General features: G+C 43.1%; 1 protein-coding gene across 3 annotated transcripts in view; it reads right to left on the bottom strand.

Annotated features, from left to right (window-relative positions):
- Positions 1–619: 619 nt before the first annotated feature.
- The window catches only part of LOC115777799 (CD276 antigen-like), a 34,299-nt gene continuing 13,682 nt past the window's right edge, over positions 620–21,236 (bottom strand). For all 3 annotated transcript variants that reach the window (XM_030725789.1, XM_030725787.1, XM_030725788.1), the window contains 3 exons: positions 7,253–7,531; positions 3,472–3,603; positions 620–2,134 (listed from right to left, as the gene is read on the bottom strand). In XM_030725789.1, coding sequence (XP_030581649.1) covers positions 2,043–2,134; positions 3,472–3,603; positions 7,253–7,531 — 503 coding nt within the window. In that variant the 3' untranslated portion in view covers positions 620–2,042. The remainder of the gene's footprint in view (positions 2,135–3,471; positions 3,604–7,252; positions 7,532–21,236) is intronic.

Raw genomic sequence — 21,236 nt, 5'->3', positions numbered from 1 at the left:
AACCTTTGGTACAATTTAGGAATGAAAAAGTGGATTATGTTGCAAACTATACTCTTTGTATAAGCTGATGGAGTGAGTTTGGAAATGTGACCAATAAAAAAAAAGACGTGAGCTTCAGTTCATCCGTCTTTGTTTTCCTACAGCAGCCGTCAGGTTGAAGCTCTTGTTTCAGCTTCAATCTTTCAGTCCAGAAGAAACTTTTCCTCTCCTGGAGCCACACTGACTCACCATTTGAAACTTTACCTGCACTAATCAGGGACAGATGCTCTAAAAGCTTATTTATTCTTTCCAAACTATAAAATGTTTTATACTAGAGGACTCCTTTAGATATAAACAGCTTATTGTTTTTTCTTATTGCTTTTATTTCCACAGACACAATTACTGGGCTGTCAGGAGGCCTCATACTACTGATTAAACTGTTTTCTTTTACAAACATGAGTCTGAATGTTTGATCTCCCTTTGCAGGTTCACCCTCTGCTCTGCATCAGAGCTCAGAGCTCCATCCACAGGAAGCTGAAGGTGGCGCTGTTGGAGGGTGGTGTACTGACAGCCCAGTTTGAAGGAAAATCCTGTTTCACAAACTACTGTTACTACTGTAATAAACACTTACAACAACAAGCAATGATTACAAAATTGTTTTTATTGAAAAGTAAAATACTTTGACACGTCTAAAAGTTTTCAATAAGATGTAACAAAGGCGGTTTTATAAAAACAATTTCAAACATAAAGGAACTAAATGGCGACAGATATGACCACCTGTTCCTGAAGTCTTCCACTAGAAGATTCAATTATTACAAACTAAACAGGTGACACTGACGTCCTTGTAGAGATAAACATGCATGTTCCAAAATACGACATTGAAGACTGAAAACCTCCTGTACGTACATGAAACAGAGACCGCTCTCAGGAAAATCCCCACCTCACTAATCCATTAATTCCCATGCTGCCACTGATTGGTCTGTTCAGCACTGATGAGCGCATGCAGCTACTCTCTGTGCAGTTTTAGATTCATCAGTGAGAGAATAACAATCATCGTCTCAGCATAAGGAATAATAATTTAGCATCAATATATGGACTCACAAATGTCAGCAAAGTCCCAGAGGGAGACTGCTGGAACTATGTGAACAGACATGAGGGAGTGAAGAATGAGGTGGAAAAACTAGAGGGACAAATATGTTAACCCCCCCTTAACAGAGAGCGAGGACCCAGGAGGGACAAACTCCCAGCATTTCACTGGTTTCTATGGGCTGGTACTGTATGTAAAACAGCAGGACAAGTTTAAATGCAGCAGTAGGTTACATTGTAGCTCTGTAAAGATTTCCTGTTGAAGTCTCAACATGATCAGTGCTCCATTTGCAGTATGTTTCACTAAAACAACACAATAAATAATCACGCTTCAGATAATGCTTAAAAACATTGACAATTCATGACTTGTGTATAAATATAAACATTTGGTTTTCTTAATATATACAATATATATACACATATAGAGAGCATGAAGGAGCTGAAGCTTACACAGATGCCATCACTTCCAAGATGGCGGCGCGCACAGACGCAGCGGCTCACAGCTCTTCCTTTCAGTGCTCTTTTTTGTACTTTTTGTATTTCATATTTGTTAGTTTTGGTGCATTCTCCAATCTCATTGTACATCCTGTATAATGACAATAAAGGCATTCTATTCTATTCTAGACCTTCTAAAAATAATACAATGAGGAACTCTGAGAATCTCTGCTACACTGATATTTACAACAGTCTCTGATCTCTAACAGAAGCTCTTCCATCTGGAGTGTCATCATTATTTCTAATCAGGTGAAGTCAGCTGTCTGTGACAGACACTGAAAATGATCCTCTGAGGAAACTTTTTGTTTAGCTGCCAGAGCTTATTTTAAGGCACAGAGTGGTCTGCTGGTGTCAAAGGTCTCCGGATTTATTTTATGATTAACTTGATCATCCTCAGCTTTTTGGAGCTCAGTTCCATCAGATTATTTTTAGTGGCTATACCCCCCCCCCCCCCCACACACACAGTGTGAACAAGCTGGGGATCAAACCACTGAAGGGCTCTTCAGTGAACTGAATTCTCTATCTTCTGATCCGCCCTCAGGCTTAGATGAGATCTCTGTATTCCCAGGATAACCTGCAGGATGGAACACAAACACATTTTACAGTCAACATTTATATACTTTAGAGAAATAGTAATTAAAAAGTATTCTAATCTCATTATTTCAAATACTTAATGATGGAAACTGGAATTTGTCTCTGGTTTTAGTGACCCAGTGAATTTATTGTCCCAGAGTCGACCAAACATCGCTGCTTTATATTTAATATGAGTCTCTGTGAGAAAAAACTACAAGTTCTGATGAACATAAATAAAACGCTTTACTGCCAAATTAAGCACTCAGGACTTCAGTGTTATGATGACTGAGCAGTCAGAGCTGTGTGGCACTGAGCAACACAATGAAACTGTTTGTTTACATATTGTATATCTGATGACCAGCTGTGATTGGACACCACTGGACAGAAAACAACTGAAGGGTTTGTGGGCTCGCTGCACAGGACATTTTCAGTTTGATTTCTGGGGACATTTGTTGCTCCAGTTTCTATTTTTGTCTGCACCAATTATGCTGCAAATATTACTGAACTGTTACTGAAGCAGAATAAAAACCAAAAGAAAACATCCCGGTAAGATCGGATTAGATTCAAACACATTAAGCTGGTTAGTGTTGGTTACCTGGTTTCACAGTAATAAGAGTAATAAGAGAGCTGCTGCTTATTATCATGTTATTAACCTGCATTCTAACTTTTTAAAACTCGTTCCTGTCAGTCTCTAAACCGTGTCTGCAGCATAACGAGCTGTTAAACGATGAAATGAAACAAAAGCAGACCTTATTCTTTGTCAGTGAGAAGGTCCTACACTGTACAGGGTTAAATTAATATACAGCTAGATTCTTGCTATGGGACAGTAAATGAAGCAATGAAGTTTCCCATAATTATGACATAATTATTCATGTCCTGTGAATGTGTCTGAGCAGCGATTAAGAGGATGGAGGCCAGATTAACCCAAACATAAAGTAACTGTCCAAACTTCCTGTTTGTAGGCCATTCAAAATATCCACTCCCTGAGCCCAGCTCCACACAGATGTGTAAAGGTGGCATCAAGCCCACCCCTCAGAAATGAAGACTAATATTGTATTTCTCAGTATGCTGAATTATTCCTTCACAGATTTCAGGCTGAGAACTAAAGGCCTAAAGCAGCATTATAGCTGCAGATTGTTCTTGGTCATTTCCTCAAAGCAGTCTGCGTTTATGAAACTTTTACTCAAAGCATCATTTTTAAATTTAGTATTTCAGCAGAAAAAGTAAGAGTAATGAAGAGACTGAATATGTGAACAATGAAAAAATATTATAGCAATAATGTTAATGTTACAATATCCTACAATATTTGTGAATTGTAACACAATTATTTTAACTTACCTTTGTTAGAACGTATTGTGATGCACTTTGTAGCTACAAGCACAGCCAGCACTAAAGCAAAAGTTAATAATCCCATAAACCATCCAGCCAATCCAATGACAACTTCTCCAGACGTGCCTTTGAACAGGTTTTCTGAAAGACAACACAAACACCTGGTGTGATGAGCCTTAAAATAAAATGAATCTTGGAAAAAAAATGTTTGCATTTTTTCTACTGAACTAAAGTCAAAACAATTCACTGGATAACTGATTAATTTAGCAAATATTGTGATATTACTGCGCACGTTCCTGTTTTCGTATAAATATGGAAAAGGCCCTGACAAAAGCCCACATGCAAATTGGTAAGATGTAGGACACGTGGAAGATCCAAATGAGGCCTACGTGGAATTCTTGTCCAAATGGCTACAACTTTACCACAAACACTGTCCAATAACAATGTGGAAGCCTGGATGACAACAGAACTCTATGTGAAGAACATAGAACAGAACTAGTGAAAATGAGAGAAATTACTGTATAAGGGTTATGAGAATAAATGAACTTCTATTTTAAGGATGCAAAAGAAACATTATTATAATCAAGTTCTGGAAGACAGTAAAAAATAACATGAAAAGGAAGGTAATACATTAAGTTTTAGCAAACAGATGTACAAAAACTGACCTTCCACGTTATTTTATAAATAATACATATACAAAACACAGGGTTCTAGCCAATGGTTGATCGCCTGGTGCTGCACCATGCTGAGGTCATGTGTGCCGAGCAGAGAATTTCACAGTCACTGCAATTAGCAAGCGAGCACGCATCCTGCACGGTCCATTTACTCCACTCCGTCAGCAACACCAGACTCATTCTGTTCCTCTGGCTAGACCGCTGCACTGTAGTATTATTTCACCAAAATTTGCAGTCTACCACTGGGCACGGCCAGTTTTGATCACAACTTGTGATCTTGTGATGGGCCTGTTCACGCTGGATTTTGCGGGGCAAAATAGCGACCAGCATGAAACCGAGGGGGGAGATGAAAAAGGGAACTCAAAGAAAAATTTTGGGGTCCTATTAAACATAAAATGCCAGGAGCTTGTTTTGTTTCTTGCCTTTGTAGATTCACAAAGATGACACACCGACGTGTTGCTTAAAGAATGTTTATTATAATAAACATTCTTATAAGAATAGCTGCAGGTAAATGTGCATCTTATTTTCAGAGCATGTAACAGACTAAACTCCCTATAGGCATCAAGTCACATGGTCCAATCAGATTCAGCTGCATTCACTGACCCGTAAGACCAGTCATCATCACAGAATATTACATACATAATATTATCCAACTGTTCACCGTCACTGACTTAGCACGCTGGCACGGCATTTAGCATTAGCAAACTAATGCTAATTACCCCAACACGCAGGCACGCTGGGCTGAACTTTTTTTCTGGCTAGAACCCTGAATTTAAAAAATTTACACTCTGTAGTTTAAGAATTTCATAATTATTTTGTAGACAAGGCAAACACAATTACTCTGATGACTAATGATAAAAATTGCTTTATAACAGTGTAAACAAATGTGAAATCCATGTTTCCAGGTGGTGTTATAGAGACAGCATGTTGTTCAGACTGTTAGCGCATTTTAAAACAATCGATCAGCTGATGGAAATCCTATAGATATGGAAATAATTAAAGGAATTATTGGTCTCACATATAACCTTAGACCCATTTCTCTCCTTCCACAATTTTCAAAAACATTGGAAAAACTTTGGTAAACAGTTGGATCTTTTTTTTTGGGGGGAGGGGGGGGGGGGATTCATTTCTGTGTGAATGACAATATGGATTTAGGAAAATCAGACCGCTGCATATGAAGTAATGCGGAGATTACCTCTGCTCTTGATAATGATGAATTTTCAACAGGTATATACACACAGATTTAACAAAAGCTTTTGATACTATTGATCATAGACAGGGTGGAAAATCATCAACACTGTGTTCAACTAGATACTAATGTTTCTGGATTTATGACTAAACTAGAATATCACAAGGCTCTGTGATTGGTCCAAAACTCTGTATTATCTTTATAAATGACACTTATAATAGTTCTAATTTATTTATAGTTTATTATGTTTGCAGATGACAAACAATAGCTTATTCTGGTAAAAATTTAAATGAATGTTTTGGTTATTAATAGAGGAGAAACTAAAGCTGCTCAAAACTTGGTTTGATGATAAATTCTCTTTCAATATATCAAAAACTAAATTTATGGTATTGGAAATAAAAAAGAAGTACTTAAAGATGTAACACTTAAAATCAGTGGGACTGAAATTGAAAGATTTTTTTTATACAAAGTTTTTAGGGGTTGAAATTGACAGCAGGACAACATGGAAACAGCATATTAATTTCACAGGTAAAAATCTCAGACACTTGGCATCTTGCATATAAAGATTTGCTCAGTTATAATGTCTTGTTTGTAAATGTTGAGCTAGTCTTCTATCAGACTGACTGCTTTAACACCCACCTCATTCTGAACTCAGCACTCAGCTTTTCCCTTCTTTAGAAGTTCATATTTCACAACTGTCCTAGATGACTGAAAATTATTTACTTTATTATGTCAAGTGGTTCATTAGATAACTACATTTCATCTAACCTGAGTTTAAATGACATTCTAACAACAGTGAATCGACACAGTTCACAGCCAGGAGGTGGCACACCCCCAACCAGTGGGACTGATTGGGTTGATCTTTGTAGTAGAACCTCATGTCCCAGTGAAAGTAAGTAAGTAAGTAAAACTTTATTTATATAGCACCTTTCACAGATAAAATCACAAAGTGCTTTACAATGTGCAAGTAAAATAAATAACAATAGCCGATAAGACAAAGTAAGACATTTAACTAAAAGCTTGTCTGAATAAAAGTGTCTTGAGCTGCTTTTTAAAAGAATCGACAGATTCGGCCATACGGAGAGACAACGGCAGGGCATTCCACAGCCTGGGAGCTACTACTTGAAAGGACCGGTCACCCCGGGTTTTAAACCGGGTCTTAGGGACCCTCAGGAGGTTCTGGCTTGAGGACCGAAGAGTGCGGCCTGAAGAAAAAACGGTCAACATTTCGGTGATGTATTGGGGGGCCTGTCCATTAAAAGCTCTGAAAGTCAAGACTAAAAGTTTGAAATCAATTCTAAATTTTACAGGTAGCCAATGTAGAGAGGATAAAACAGGTGTGATGTGTGCCCTTCTGTTGGTTCCTGTCAAAAGCCTCGCTGCAGCATTCTGGACCAGCTGCAGACGAGTTACAGCAGATTTATTAAAACATGTAAAAAGAGAATTACAATAATCTAAACGAGTGGAAATAAAAGCGTGAATAATCATCTCTAGGTCAGATTTGGATAAAATTGACCTCAACTTGGAAATATTCCTCAGATGATAGAAGCAACTTTTTACCAGATGTCTTGAATGTCTGTCCAGAGACATTGACTGGTCAAACAGAACACCAAGGTTTCTGAGGCTGGACTGGGAGGAGGAGCCCAGAGGACCAAGGTATTGTTTGATCCAAGAAACTTTTTGTTCTGGTGCAATGATCAGGGTTTCAGTCTTACAAGAATTTAACTGAAGGCAGTTGTTAGCTAGCCAGTCCTTAACACAAGAGACACAGTTACGTAAGTCATCAAGCTTGTGTATCAGTTCTCCCAGATAGACACAGTTACAAGTTACTCAGAAGATGGGTTGTCCAAGCATGTTGTCAGCTGTAGTGCAGAAACCCAACAAGTATGATTATATGTTTAATAAAATACCAGAAAACAAATCTTACCATAATAAGGGACAGAGATGTTACCCTCAGTCCTATGGCTGAGCTCCTCCTGTGTGGCCACACAGTGGAACAGGTCAGTCTTTGTCCTGGTCACAGTGGTGAGGAGGGTGATGTAGTAGCGGTCTCCTCTGTATGACACCTGTGGCTCCTCAGCAGGAAGGAGGTTTCCATCACCATCCCGCCACTCTACTTTAGGTTTGGGAAAACCTTGAACCTTACACTTCAACAGCACCCCGTCCTCTGTGATAACTATACAGATATCTGGTTTGGGGGCTGCGCCTGTGAACACACCATAAATATCGCATTAGAGACTTGAGTATTTCATGAAAATCAAATATTGATAAAGTAATAAAAGGATGAATTTTTGAACAACCTCTAGCTGAGCTAAAGCACTATATTACTGAGTAATGCAAAGAAATGTTTGTGAGTTGTGTTTTGTTGTGTTTATCGAGCTGAATTAAAGCTGATTAATGTGTCACTGGTCTCAATTTCATGTGCAATCTCTTCTGACAGAAGCAGAGCAGCCAGAGTGAAAGGGAAGGTTTACAAGATGGTAGTGAGATGATGGATGGTTTGGAGACAGACGCACTGACGCAAAGACAGGAGGCTGAGCTGGAGGTGGCAGAGCTGAAGATGCTTAGATCTTCACCAGGAGTGAGCAGGATGGACAGGATTAGAAATGAGTCCATCAGAGGGGCAGCTCAGAATCAGAGAGGCTGAGATGGTTTGAACATGTGCGGAGGAGGGAGGGTGGAGATATTAGACAAAGGGTGTTGAAGATGAAGCTGCCAGGCAGGAGGAAAAGAGGAAGACCTCAGAGGAGGTTCGTGGATGTAGTGAAGGAGGACATGCAGAGGGTTGGTGTGACAGAAAATGATGGGATAATGTGAGATGGAGGCAGACGAGCCACTGTTGTGACCCCTAAAGGGAGCAGCTGAAAGAAGAAGAAAAAGAAGTGTGATCTCTTCCAATGATTAATAATCATAGTAACTGATCTTTAGACTGACTGATTTATTAAAAGGTATGTTCCTGCTATAACACAGACTCCACATGAGGACAAAAACTAACAGTGATGGGGCTTCTCAGAGAATTTAGACAATGTTAGCAAGTTATGGTTAACTTAACATAGCAGCTATCAAGAAAGATAAACACTTAAACTGACTTTCTGCACTTCCTGCTCCATTGGGGGGGGGGCACCTGAATTAGTTCAAAATGTCTGAATGTACATTTTGTGGAGAAAACATTTTTCATCTGATTCTGACAGGAGTAGATACGGTTCTATTTTATATTGTTTTATGAGATTCACAGCAAAACGTGTAAGAAAATAACTGAGAAGCACTGCATTGTACTAACACTCACGTTACAGTACACAGTGGGGGAAATAATTATTTGATCTGCTGCTGAATTTGTAAGTTTGCTCAATTCCAAATAAATAAACAAAAAAAATACATTAAGTTATAAACTGATTTCCACATCACTGAGTAAAATAAGTATTTGATCCCCAACAACTCGGCCAGAATTCTGGCTCCCACAGATTAGCTGTGTCCATATGTACATAGATTACCATAAAAATCAGATATCTGATCTTATATGTATAAAGCACAATTGTGCACAGATTCAGTTTCCTCCATCCTCTACTCCATGGGTGAGACCAAGGAGCTGTCAGAGGAACAAGACTGTAGACCTCCACAATGAAGTGCAAGACTGAGCTCAGTGACCCCTTTTCCACCAACGGGGTTCCGGTGCCATTATTTGAACCATTCAGCTGTTTTTCCACAGCAAACAAACTCAGTGCTCCACCAAAAAACAGGTTCAACTCCGGCGCCACAAGCTAGTTAGTCTGGAACCAAGAACGCATGACGAAAGCGGCAGAAGGACATGACTCTGCTGTCTCAATGTAAAGATTTCTACCGCTGGTTCACTGCATGTGTGTATTACATGAGAAAAGCGAAGCCATTTTCACGGCTGTGAATTAGGTTGGGCTCTAAGGCTGAACTTGCTGCTTTGTATCAGTTCATATCACAAATAAAAGGACACAAAGTGCGTACTTGTCGTCTTGCTCTAATCGCTGTCTGTGTTTACCTCTGTGCTGCACACTAGGGTTTAATCCCGGGATCCGGGATTCCCGGGAAATGCGATCAGAACCATTTCCCGTTTCCCGGGAAACGTTAGACGGGAAACCGGGAAAAAAGTCGCGCGCGTCGATTTGACTTTCAGAAAGAAAAGAAAGCTTCAGAATGTTAAATTTAAGGAAATATTGAGAGAAGGGTTCGTTTAATGCGAAAAGCATTACTCTTCATTTCAGGCACGTTCAGCCTCCGTTTAAGGCTTCAGCCTTCATCTCAAGCGTTTTAATAGAGGTGTTACACAGTTGTGCTTTTTTCCTCTTTTTGTTGAAATCGTAGGCAATGTGTTTACCCTAAGGTATTTTGTATTATATAATTTTATATTATATATTGTTATATTGCATTATATAGCCTATAAAATATGCCTGCCCTGAACAATAAAGAAATATCTGTTTAACTTCGAGTGTTTCTTTTCCTCGTTTGCAGCCGCTTACTAACAATCATGAATTAGGATACGGGCCTAATGTGTGAAGAAATTATCATGAAATAGATTGCTTTAACATATTTCGCTTTTAAAATGGAGTTGAGTAAAATGTATATTTTTTAGGCTATAAGGATTGGCCAGTTTTTCAAAAGACGATTCACAGCGAACCTACTTTAACCCTCAGACACGGTGTTATAAATTTGCTGTTGCCAGAATGGCAATGACCAAGTCGTAGTGCATTACTCAAGGCCCTGTGTTATGCCATATTATAGTGTAGTACAGTAGTTAACTTTTCAATGACTATTACAGCGTTCCACTGGTGGAGATATAGCGCAACAGATGTCGCCACGACAGCGTGGCTGAGCCTTTATCAATGCTGTGGAGATGAACCGTATTGTTTTGCACCAGCAGTTGTAAAATATCTTGGTATAATTCCATGTACAATGGAGGAATATTCGAATTATATTTGTTAAGGGAGTGTTGAGGAACGATACAACACCGCATAGCTCGAGCACTCAAATGCCGAGATGTAGGTTTTATTGCGTTAATCAAGCCGACGTTACCCCCTACTGGGCATAACAGGACATAGCTGGAAAGCTACCTCTACAATATCACAATAGGTTAAGGCCGACACAGGCTACAGAAGGCCTAATTAAAATAAAAAAATAAATAAACTTTTTCCCGGGATTCCCGGGAAATGGCTCGTCATTTCCCGGGATTTGATTCATGTCATTTTCGGGAAAAATATTAAACCCTACTGCACACAGATGCTGCAGTAGTTTGGTTTGGACCCTAAAACGTATTTGCAGCACAAGAAAGGGGAGCGTGTTCTCCCACGTTTGTGTGCTTCGGCTTCCGTGTCCAGACGAGGACTATTTAATGTAAAATCTTGGAGGAGAACCTCCTACCCTCAGGCACTGGAGATGAGTCATGGACAGGTCTTCCAGCAAGACAGTGACCCTCAACTTAGCGACAAAGGAGCAGCTAAAGAAGAAACACATGAAGGTCATGGAGTGGCTGAGCCAGTCCAGTGTTAATTTTGTTGACGAAATATTTTCATCATAGTTTTCGACGACCCTTTTTTTCATGACGAAAACGAGACGATAACTAAATAAAAACTACCTAAAATGATAAAAACGATGATGAAATTAATTGACACTTTTGTCAACAAATGAAAACGAGACAAAAATGCTTGGCGGGGACGACATCCAATCAGAACTGATTTAATTTTGTAACAGGGTGGGACAAGTTAGGAAAACATCCAATCAAACCCACAGTTGCACAAATTTGCTCTAAACCCGGGAAGACCAAACTAGCCTGTGATTGGTCGTTACTTCCGATAGAACTAAGTGATGTAAACAATGTCAGCAGGGAGAAAGAGAAGAGCCGATGTATGGACACATTTGTCCTTTGACAAACAAAACGATGTGTAAACCATGTGGGGCGACTATCTCGGGTAAAAACACCACAAATCTTAAACATCTGCAAACCAATCACCCAGATCTCCATGCAAAGGTCAGCATTTTAATGTCATGCAGGGTAAAGTGTTTTTCCCAGTTTGTGTTTAGAGAAAATCTCCACACCGCGGTGGATTAGCCTTTATAATCTTAGTCCTGAACACTGCCCTGTACCTTTCAGAGCGTCCTGCTGTAAAACGCTCGGATTATCTCAATAAGGTGGTGTTAATGATCAGGTGTGTGGAAGCAGGTGAAACGCTAATGTTAATGTTATTAATAATATTCCATAACTTTGAATAAATGTTTAATTTTGTGTAAGTGTGTATGACTAATTCAAGGGAACTGAAGAAAAAGCATTTACATTTTACACCCTTTATATTTTAGTCGACTAAATCCACTGTAGATTTAGTCGACTGTATTCTTATAATTTTGTCGACTAGACTACAACTAAAACTATTCAGATACTAAATTATGACTAAAACTAAATTACATTTTGCTCAAAAGACTATGAGTAAAACCATCCATCCATCCATTCATTCATTTTCTTCCGCTTATCCGGGGCCGGGTCGCGGGGGCAGAAGCCTAAGCAGAGAAGCCCAAGCTTCCCTCTCCCCAGCCACCTCCTCCAGCCCATCCGGAGGGACCCCAAGGCGTTCCCAGGCCAGCCGAGATACACAATCTCTCCAGCGTGTCCTGGGTCTACCACGGGGCCTCCTCCCGGTGGGACATGCCCGGAACACCTCACCCAGGAGGCGGCCAGGAGGCATCCTAATCAGATGCCCGAGCCACCTCAACTGGCTCCTTTCGATGTGGAGGAGCAGCGGCTCTACTCTGAGCCCCTCCCGGATGGCCGCACTCCTCACCTTATCTCTAAGGGAGAGGCCAGCCACCCTTCGAAGGAAACTCATTTCTGCCGCTTGTATTCGCGATCTTATTCTTTCGGTCACTACCCAAAGCTCGTGACCATAGGTGAGGGTAGGAACGTAGATCGACCGGTAAATCGAGAGCCTCGCTTTTACGCTAAGCTCCCTCTTCACCACGACGGACCGGTGCAGCGTCCGCATCACTGCAGAAGCAGCCCCGATCCGCCAGTCGATCTCCCGTTCCCTTCTCCCATCACTCGTGAACAAGACCCCGAGATACTTGAACTCCTCCACTTGAGGCAAGAACTCGTTCCTGAGCCGGAGATGGCACTCCACCCTTTTCCGGCTGAGGACCATGGCCTCAGACTTAGAGGTGCTGATTCTCATGCCAGCCGCTTCACACTCGGCTGCGAACCGTTCCACTGCGAGCTGGAGGCCCCCCCGTGATGAAGCCAACAGAACCGCATCATCTGCAAAAAGCAGAGATGTGACTCTGAGGCCACCAAGGAAGAAGCCTTCCGCCACCTGGCTACGCCTAGAAATTCTGTCCATAAAAATTATGAACAGAATCGGTGACAAAGGGCAGCCCTGACGGAGTCCAACACCCACAGGAAACAAATCCGACTTATTACCGGCTATACGGACCAAGCTCTCACTGTGGTTGTACAAGGACTGAATGGCCCGCACCAATGGGCCAGACCCCTCATACTCCCGCAGAACCTCCCAAAGAACACCCCGAGGAACACGGTCGAATGCCTTCTCCAAGTCCACAAAGCACATGTAGACTGGTTGGGCAAACTCCCACGCACACTCGAATATCCTTGAGAGGATAAAGAGCTGGTCCAGCGTTCCACGACCAGGACGAAAACCGCATTGTTCCTCCTGAATCCGAGGTTCGACTAACGGACGCACCCTCCTTTCCAGCACCCTGGCATAGACCTTACCGGGGAGGCTGAGGAGTGTGATCCCCCGAAAGTTGGAGCACACCCTCCGGTCTCCCTTCTTAAAGATGGGGACCACCACCCCGGTCTGCCAATCCAATGGCACTGCCCCAGATCTCCACGCGATGTTGCAGAGGCGTGTCAACCAAGACAGCCCTACAACATCCAGAGCCTTCAGGAACTCAGGGCGAATCTCGTCCACCCCAGGGGCTCTGCCACCAAGGAGTTGTTTAACTACCTCAGTGACCTCACCCCCAGTGATGGTCAAGTCATCCCCCTCATCCCCAGACTCTGCTTCCACTACAGAAGGCGTGTCAGTGGGATTCAGAAGGTCCTCGAAGTATTCCTTCCACCGTCCGACTATAGCCTCAGTTGAAGTCAGCAGCACCCCCCCCGCACTATAAACAGTGTGAGTGAAGCACTGCTTTCCCCTCCTGAGTCGCCTGACGGTTTGCCAGAATCGCTTCGATGCCGTCCGAAAGTCTTTTTCCATAGCCTCACCGAACTCCTCCCACACCCGAGTTTTTGCTTTGGCCACTACCCGAGCTGCATTCCGCTTGGCCTGTCGATACCTGTCAGCTGCCTCCGGAGTCCCACAGGCTAACCAAGCCCGATAGGACTCTTTCTTCAGCTTGATGGCTCCCTTCACCTCCGGTGACCACCATCTGGTTCGGGGGTTACCACCACGACAGGCACCAACCACCTTGCAGCCACAGCTCTGAGCAGCCGCCTCAACAATGGAGGTGCGGAACATGGTCCATTCGGACTCAATGTCCTCAGCCTCCCTCGGAATGCTGTCGAAGTTCTGCCGGAGGTGGGAGTTGAAGATCTCCCGGACTGGGGCTTCTGCCAGGCGTTCCCAGCGCACCCTCACAATACATTTAGGTGTGCCAGGTCTGTCCCGCATCTTCCCCCGCCACCTGATCCAACTCACCACCAGGTGGTGATCAGTTGACAGCTCAGCTCCTCTCTTCACCCGAGTGTCCAGAACATACGGCCGCAGATCTGATGATACGATTACAAAATCGATCATCGACCTGCGACCTAGGGTGTCCTGGTGCCATGTGCACTTATGGACATCCTTGTGTTCGAACACGGTGTTTGTTATGGACAAACTGTGGTTTGCACAGAAGTCCAATAACAAAACACCATTCGGGTTCAGATCGGGCAGGCCGTTCCTCCCAATCACGCCCCTCCAGGTCTCACTGTCATTGCCCACGTGAGCGTTGAAGTCTCCCAGCAAGACTATGGAGTCACCAGATGGAGCACTCTCCAGCACCCCACCCAGCAACTCCAAAAAGGGTGGGTACCCTGAACTGTCATTCGGCGCATAAGCGCAAACAACAGTCAGGACCCGTTCCCCAGCCCGAAGGCGCAGGGAAACTACCCTCTCGTCCACCGGTGAAAACTCCGACGTACAGGCAGCAAGCCGGGGGGGATACAAGAATACCCACCCCAGCTCGCCGCCTCTCACCGAGGGCAACTCCAGACTGGAACAGAGTCCAGCCCTTCTCCAGGAGACTGGTTCCAGAGCCCAGGCCATGCGTTGAGGTGAGCCCAACTATGTCTAGCTGGTATCTCTCAACCTCACGCACTAGCTCAGGCTCCTTCCCCACCAGAGAGGTGACATTCCATGTCCCAACAGCCAGTTTCGATAGCCGGGGATCGGTCCGCCAGGGCCTCCGCCCTCGGCCACCGCCCGACACACATTGCACCCGACCCCTACGACACCTCCTGCGGGTGGTGGGCCTGCAGGAGGTATGAGTAAAACTAAATCAAAATTTGCTGTCCCCTCAATTTTAACTGCACCCTATACACCTCATTCACTCACAAACATTAACACATAGACCTACAAGTTGGGGAGGAGGAGGGGTGGATGGGTCATCTTACACCCCGATTTCTTGCGTCTCGCCCGGGGTAGGGGTCGGGTGGTTCCTTGGGGACCGGGCTGGTGGCGTCCTGGGGTAGCTGTTGGCCCTGGGGTGGTTTCCACTTGCCCCGCCTTCAGAGGGTGGGTAGCTATGGATGAATGTGTGTCTTTGTGTATTTGTCACCGTCTCCGTGAGTATGGGTGGGTGAGTGAATGTGTATGTATGGCATATCTGTGTGTGGGTAAGTATGTATGGGCATGTATGAGTATCTGTGTATAAATGTGTACACGGGTGTCTGGGTGTGTTTGTATGTATGGCTGGACCTGGGTCTGGGCCTTGTGCCTTGCCTCCTGGCCGCTCCTTGCTGGTTGCCTCCTCCCCCCTACCCCCCTGGGATGGGGGTGCCTCGGGGTTCCTGGGTGGGGCTGGGTGTTCTGGCGTGGGTGCTGGCCTGCCCCCCTTGGGGGTGCGGTGCGGGGCTGCGTTGGCTTCTTCGGCGTGGGGGGGGGCTCTGTGGAGGGTCGGGCGGTCCTTGGGTGCCGTGGGCCCGGGAGCCCTGCCGCCGGCCAGTGCAGGGGGCTGGCCGCTGGGGGGGGGCTGGCTTCTCATCGCCTTGGGTTCCCTGGAGCCCTCGCTCCTCGACTGGGGGGGCTCCGTCTGAGACCACCCTCTCCCGTCTGCTGGGGTAGGTGTGCGGTTGTCTTTGGACTGAGTGGCCGGGGGTCTTCCTGGCTCTTGGTGGGCTGCTGGTGGCCTGGGGTTCCGGGGGCTTTCCATACCTGCCTCTAGCTTCTGATGGGTGGAGCTGCAGCGTTTTGCCCTCATTGGTAAGTACGTTCCATGACACAGCCACAAACATGACACAGACACAAACGCCCACTCAATCACAACTTAACAAAATTGTTGGTGTGCGTAACATGCTTTGTTAGTTTTGTTTTTCACACACAAATTTATTTTTGCAAGTATTGATAGTATTTTTTTATATGTTAAAGTGATGAACTATCTGATTAATAGACTTGTGCTCTTTCCCCTTTTTTTTGCTCCCTTTCTCTCTCCCTTTTTCTTCTCTTTATTTTCCTCTTCTTCAGCCTGTCAGCTCTGGCTGTTACATAGTATGTGGAAAAATAACTCAGATAAATAAAATAAAGGGTTAAAACATCAACAAGAAGAGCCTATTGAGAACCTATAGAGCTCATCTTGAAATAACAAATATATTTGGCACAAAAACGCATTCAGATCACAGTTCTGCTTGCAAGATCTACCAGACATGACAGGCTTTTTAAAAAAAAAAAAAAAAAAAAAAAAAATTGCTGTCAAAATTAACACTGAGCCAGACTCCAGTCCTCAGTCCTACAGAGAGGACCTGAAGCTTCAAGTTTCCAAGCAGCAGCAAAAAAACCTGAAGGATTCAGAGAGAGAACCTGCTTTCAGGTGTTCATAGTGCAGGAGAGTCTTATGCATTCTAACCAAAACACAAGATTTTAGGTAGTGGTTGATCACCCGGCACTGCACCTGGTACAATAGCACCAGGCTAAGAATTTCGGCTGTTAGCTACCGGAACATATCCCCATCATCACAGTTAGTTAACAGGCGCAGACATTAGCACTGCAAGCAGTTGTTTGGTACCAAGTAGGACTTCAGACCCTCAGGTGTCAATAACAGTAACAGTTTCCTGAGTGTACCCAGAGATCCTTTAAAAAAGTAGTCTAGACTGATGATGTCACCAGTTTCTACATATACAGTGTATATTAGGGCTGCAACGATTAATCGACATTTTCGACAATAATCAACAATAAAAATAGTTGATGACAAATTTGTTGATAATAATCGTTTTTTTAAATTACTGATGATTTTTTTTTTTTTAACAGAGTGAGACATCTTCTTGTCCGTCTATCTCTGGCAAGTTTCACAAATGCACAATTTTTAAGTGATGACATAGAATTCCATGTGATCAATATGCTGCAATGCTGTGTCAATTCAATTCAATTCAATTCAATTCAATTTTATTTATATAGCGCCAAATCACAACAAACTGTCGCCTCAAGGCGCTTTGTATTGTGGGTAAAGCCCCTACAATAATACAGAGAAAACCCCACAGTCAAAACGCCCCCCTATGAGCAGCACTTGGTGACAGTGGGAAGGAAAAACTCCCTTTTAACAGGAAGAAACCTCCAGCAGAACCAGGCTCAGGGAGGGGCAGTCATCTGCCGCGACCGGTTGGGCTGAGGGGAGAGAAAGACATGCTGTGGAAGAGAGCCAGAGATTAATATCAATTAATGATTAAATGCAGAGTGGAGTATAAACAAAGTAAATAAGGTGAATGAAAAGAAACAGTGCATTATGTGAACCCCCCAGCAGCCTAGGCCTATAGCAGCATAACTAAGGGATGGTTCAGGGTCACCTGATCCAGCCCTAACTATAAGCTTGATCATAAAGGAAAGTTTTAAGCCTAATCTTAAAAATAGAGAGGGTGTCTGTCTCCTGAATCCAAGCTGGAAGCTGGTTCCACAGAAGAGGCGCCTGAAAGCTGAAGGCTCTGCCTCCCATTCTACTCTTAAGTATCCTAGGAACCACAAGTAAGCCAGCAGTCTGAGAGCGAAGTGCTCTGTTGGGGTGATATGGTACTATGAGGTCTTTGAGATAAGATGGTGCCTGATTATTCAAGACCTTGTATGTGAGGAGAAGAATTTTAAATTCTATTCTAGATTTAACAGGGAGCCAATGAAGAGAAGCCAATATGGGAGAAATCTGCTCTCTCTTTCTAGTCCCTGTCAGTACTCTAGCTGCAGCATTTTGGATCAGCTGAAGGCTTTTCAGGGAGCTTTTAGGACAGCCTGATAATAATGAATTACAATAATCCAGCCTAGAAGTAATAAATGCATGAATGAGCTTTTCAGCATCACTCTGAGAAAGGATGTTTCTAATTTTAGAAATATTACGCAAATGCAAAAAAGCGGTCCTACATATTTGTTTAATATGTGCATTGAAGGACATATCCTGGTCAAAAATGACTCCAAGATTTCTCACAGTGTTACTGGAGGCCAAAGTAATGCCATCCAGAGTAAGTATCTGGTTAGACACCATGTTTCTAAGATTTGTGGGGCCGAGAACAAGAATTTCAGTTTTATCTGAATTTAGAAGCAGGAAATTAGAGGTCATCCAGGCCTTAATATCTTTAAGACATTCCTGCAGTTTAACTAATTGATGTGTGTCATCTGTCTTCATTGATAGGTAAAGCTGAGTATCATCTGCATAACAATGAAAATTGATGCAGTGCTTTCTAATAATACTGCCTAAGGGAAGCATGTATAATGTAAATAAAATTGGTCCTAGCACAGAACCCTGTGGAACTCCATAATTAACCTTAGTGTGTGAAGAAGACTCCCCATTTACATGAACAAATTGGAGTCTATGAGATAAATATGACTCAAACCACTGCAGTGCAGTACCTTTAATACCTATAGCAAGCTCTAATCTCTGTAATAAAATGTTATGGTCAACAGTATCAAAAGCTGCAATGAGGTCCAACAGGACAAGAACAGAGATGAGTCCACTGTCAGAGGCTCTAAGAAGATCATTTGTAACCTTCACTAATGCTGTTTCTGTACTGTGATGAATTCTGAAACCTGACTGAAACTCTTCAAATAAACCGTTCCTCTGCAGATGATCAGTTAGCTTTTTTACAACTACTCTTTCAAGAATCTTTGAGAGAAAAGGAAGGTTGGAGATTGGCCTATAATTAGCTAAGACAGCTGGGTCAAGTGATGGCTTTTTAAGCAGAGGTTTAATTACAGCCACCTTGAAGGTCTGTGGTACATAGCCAACTAATAAAGACTGATTGATCATTTTTAAGATTGAAGCATCAATAATTGGAAAGACTTCTTTGAACAGTCTAGTAGGAATGGGATCTAACAAACATGTTGCTGGTTTGGAGGAAGTAACTATTGAAGTTAACTCTGAAAGATCAACTGGAGCAAAAGAGTCTAAACAAATACCAGCAGTGCTGAAAGCAGCCGAACATGAAGAATAATCTTTGAGATGGTTATGAATAATTTTTTCTCGAATGTCTAAAATTTTATTTGTAAAGAAATCCATGAAGTCACTACTAGTTAACGTGAAAGGAATACTCGGCTCTACAGAGCTCTGACTCTTTGTCAGCCTGGCTACAGTGCTGAAAACAAACCTGGGGTTGTTCTTATTTTCTTCAATTAATGATGAATAGTAAGATGTCCTAGCTTTACGGAGGGCTTTTTTATAGAGCAACAAACTCTTTTTCCAGGCTAAATGAGCATCTTCTAATTTAGTGAGACGCCATTCCCTCTCCAGCTTTCGGGTTATCTGCTTTAAGCTGTGCGTTTGTGAATTATACCACGGAGTCAGGCACTTCTGATTTGAAGCTTTCCTTTTCAGAGGAGCCACAGTATCCAAAGTTATACGCAGTGAGGATGTAAAACTATTGACGAGATAATCAACCTCACTGGGAGCAGAGTTTAGGTAGCTGCTCTGCACTGTGTTGGCACATGGCACTGAAGAGCATAACAATGAAGGAATTAGATCCTTAAACTTAGTTACAGCACTTTCAGAAAGACTTCTACTGTAATAAAACTTATTCCCCACTGCTGTGTAATCCATTAAAGTAAATGTAAATGTTACTAAGAAATGATCAGACAGGAGGGGGCTTTCAGGGAATACTGTTAAGTCTTCAGTTTCTATGCCATATGTTAGGACAAGATCCAGAGTATGATTAAAGTGGTGGGTGGGCTCCTTTACATTTTGAGAGAAGCCAATTGAATCTAACAATAGATTAAATGCAGTGTTGAGGCTGTCATTCTCAGCATCTACATGGATGTTAAAATCACCCACTATAATTATTTTATCTGAACTGAGCACTAAATCAGATAAAAAGTCTGAGAAATCAGACAGAAACTCTAAGGACCAGGTGGACGATAGATAATAACAAATAAAACAGCTTTTTGATTTTCCCAATTAGGATGGACAAGACTAAGAGTCAGGCTTTCAAAAGAATGAAAACTTTGTCTGGGTCTTTGATTAATTAATAAGCTGGAATTGAAGATTGCAGCTACTCCTCCTCCTCGACCTGTGCTTCGAGCATTCTGACAGTTACTGTGACTCGGGGGTGTTGATTCATTTAAACTAACATATTCATCCTGCTGTAACCAGGTTTCTGTAAGGCAGAATAAATCAATACGTTGATCAATTATTAAATCATTTACTAATAGGGACTTGGAAGAGAGAGACCTAATGTTTAACAATCCACATTTAATTGTTTTATTCTTTGGTGCAGTTGATGAAGCTGTATTATTTATTGTTTTTGAATTTTTATGCTTAAATAGCTTTTTGCTGATTTTAGCTTTGGTTTTTGGTGGTCTGGGAGCAGGCACCGACTCTATGGGGATGGGGTTTTGGGGGGATGGCAGGAGGAGAGAAGCTGCAGAGAGGCGTGTAAGACTGCAACTCTGCTTCCTGGTCTCAACCCTGGGTAGTCAGTTTTTAGGAGGGTTAATAAATTTGGCCAGATTTCTAGAAATGAGAGCTGCTCCATCCAAAGTGGGATGGATGCCGTCTCTCCTAACAAGACCAGGTTTTCCCCAGAAACTTTTCCAATTATCTATGAAGCCCACGTCGTTTTTTGGACACCACTCAGACAGCCAGCGATTCAAGGAGAACATGCGGCTAAACATGTCGCTCCTGGTCTGATTGGGGAGGGGCCCAGAGAAAACTACAGAGTCCGACATCGTTTTTGCAAAGTTATACACCGAGTCAATATTAATTTTAGTGACCTCCGATTGGCGTAACCGGGTGTCATTACTGCCGACGTGAATAACGATCTTACCAAATCTACGATTAGCCTTAGCCAGCAGTTTCAAATTTCCATGAATGTCGCCTGCTCTGGCCCCTGGAAGACATTTGACTATGGTCGCCGGTGTCTCTAGCTTCACGTTTCTCAAAACAGAGTCACCAATAACCAGAGTTTGTTCCTCGGCGGGTGTGTCGCCGAGTGGAGAAAAACGGTTAGAGACGTGAACAGGTTGGTGGTGTACCCGGGGCTTCTGCTTAGGACTACGCTTCCTCCTCACCGTCACCCAGCTGGCCTGTTTTCCCTGCTGCTCAGGATCTGCTGGGGGGGAGCTAACGGCGGCTAAGCTACCACGGTCCGCACCCGCTACAGGGGCCTGGCTAGATGTAGGATTTTCCAGGGTGCGGAGCCGAGTCTCCAGTTCAAAAAGCCTGGCCTCCAGAGCTACAAACAGACTACATTTATTACAAGTACCGTTACTGCT

The sequence above is a fragment of the Archocentrus centrarchus genome, unplaced genomic scaffold, assembly GCF_007364275.1.
Source record: "Archocentrus centrarchus isolate MPI-CPG fArcCen1 unplaced genomic scaffold, fArcCen1 scaffold_76_ctg1, whole genome shotgun sequence".
In the NCBI taxonomy this organism is placed as follows: domain Eukaryota; kingdom Metazoa; phylum Chordata; class Actinopteri; order Cichliformes; family Cichlidae; genus Archocentrus; species Archocentrus centrarchus.
Note: the sequence above shows the minus strand (reverse complement) of the source record. Positions and strands in the feature narration are given on the sequence as shown.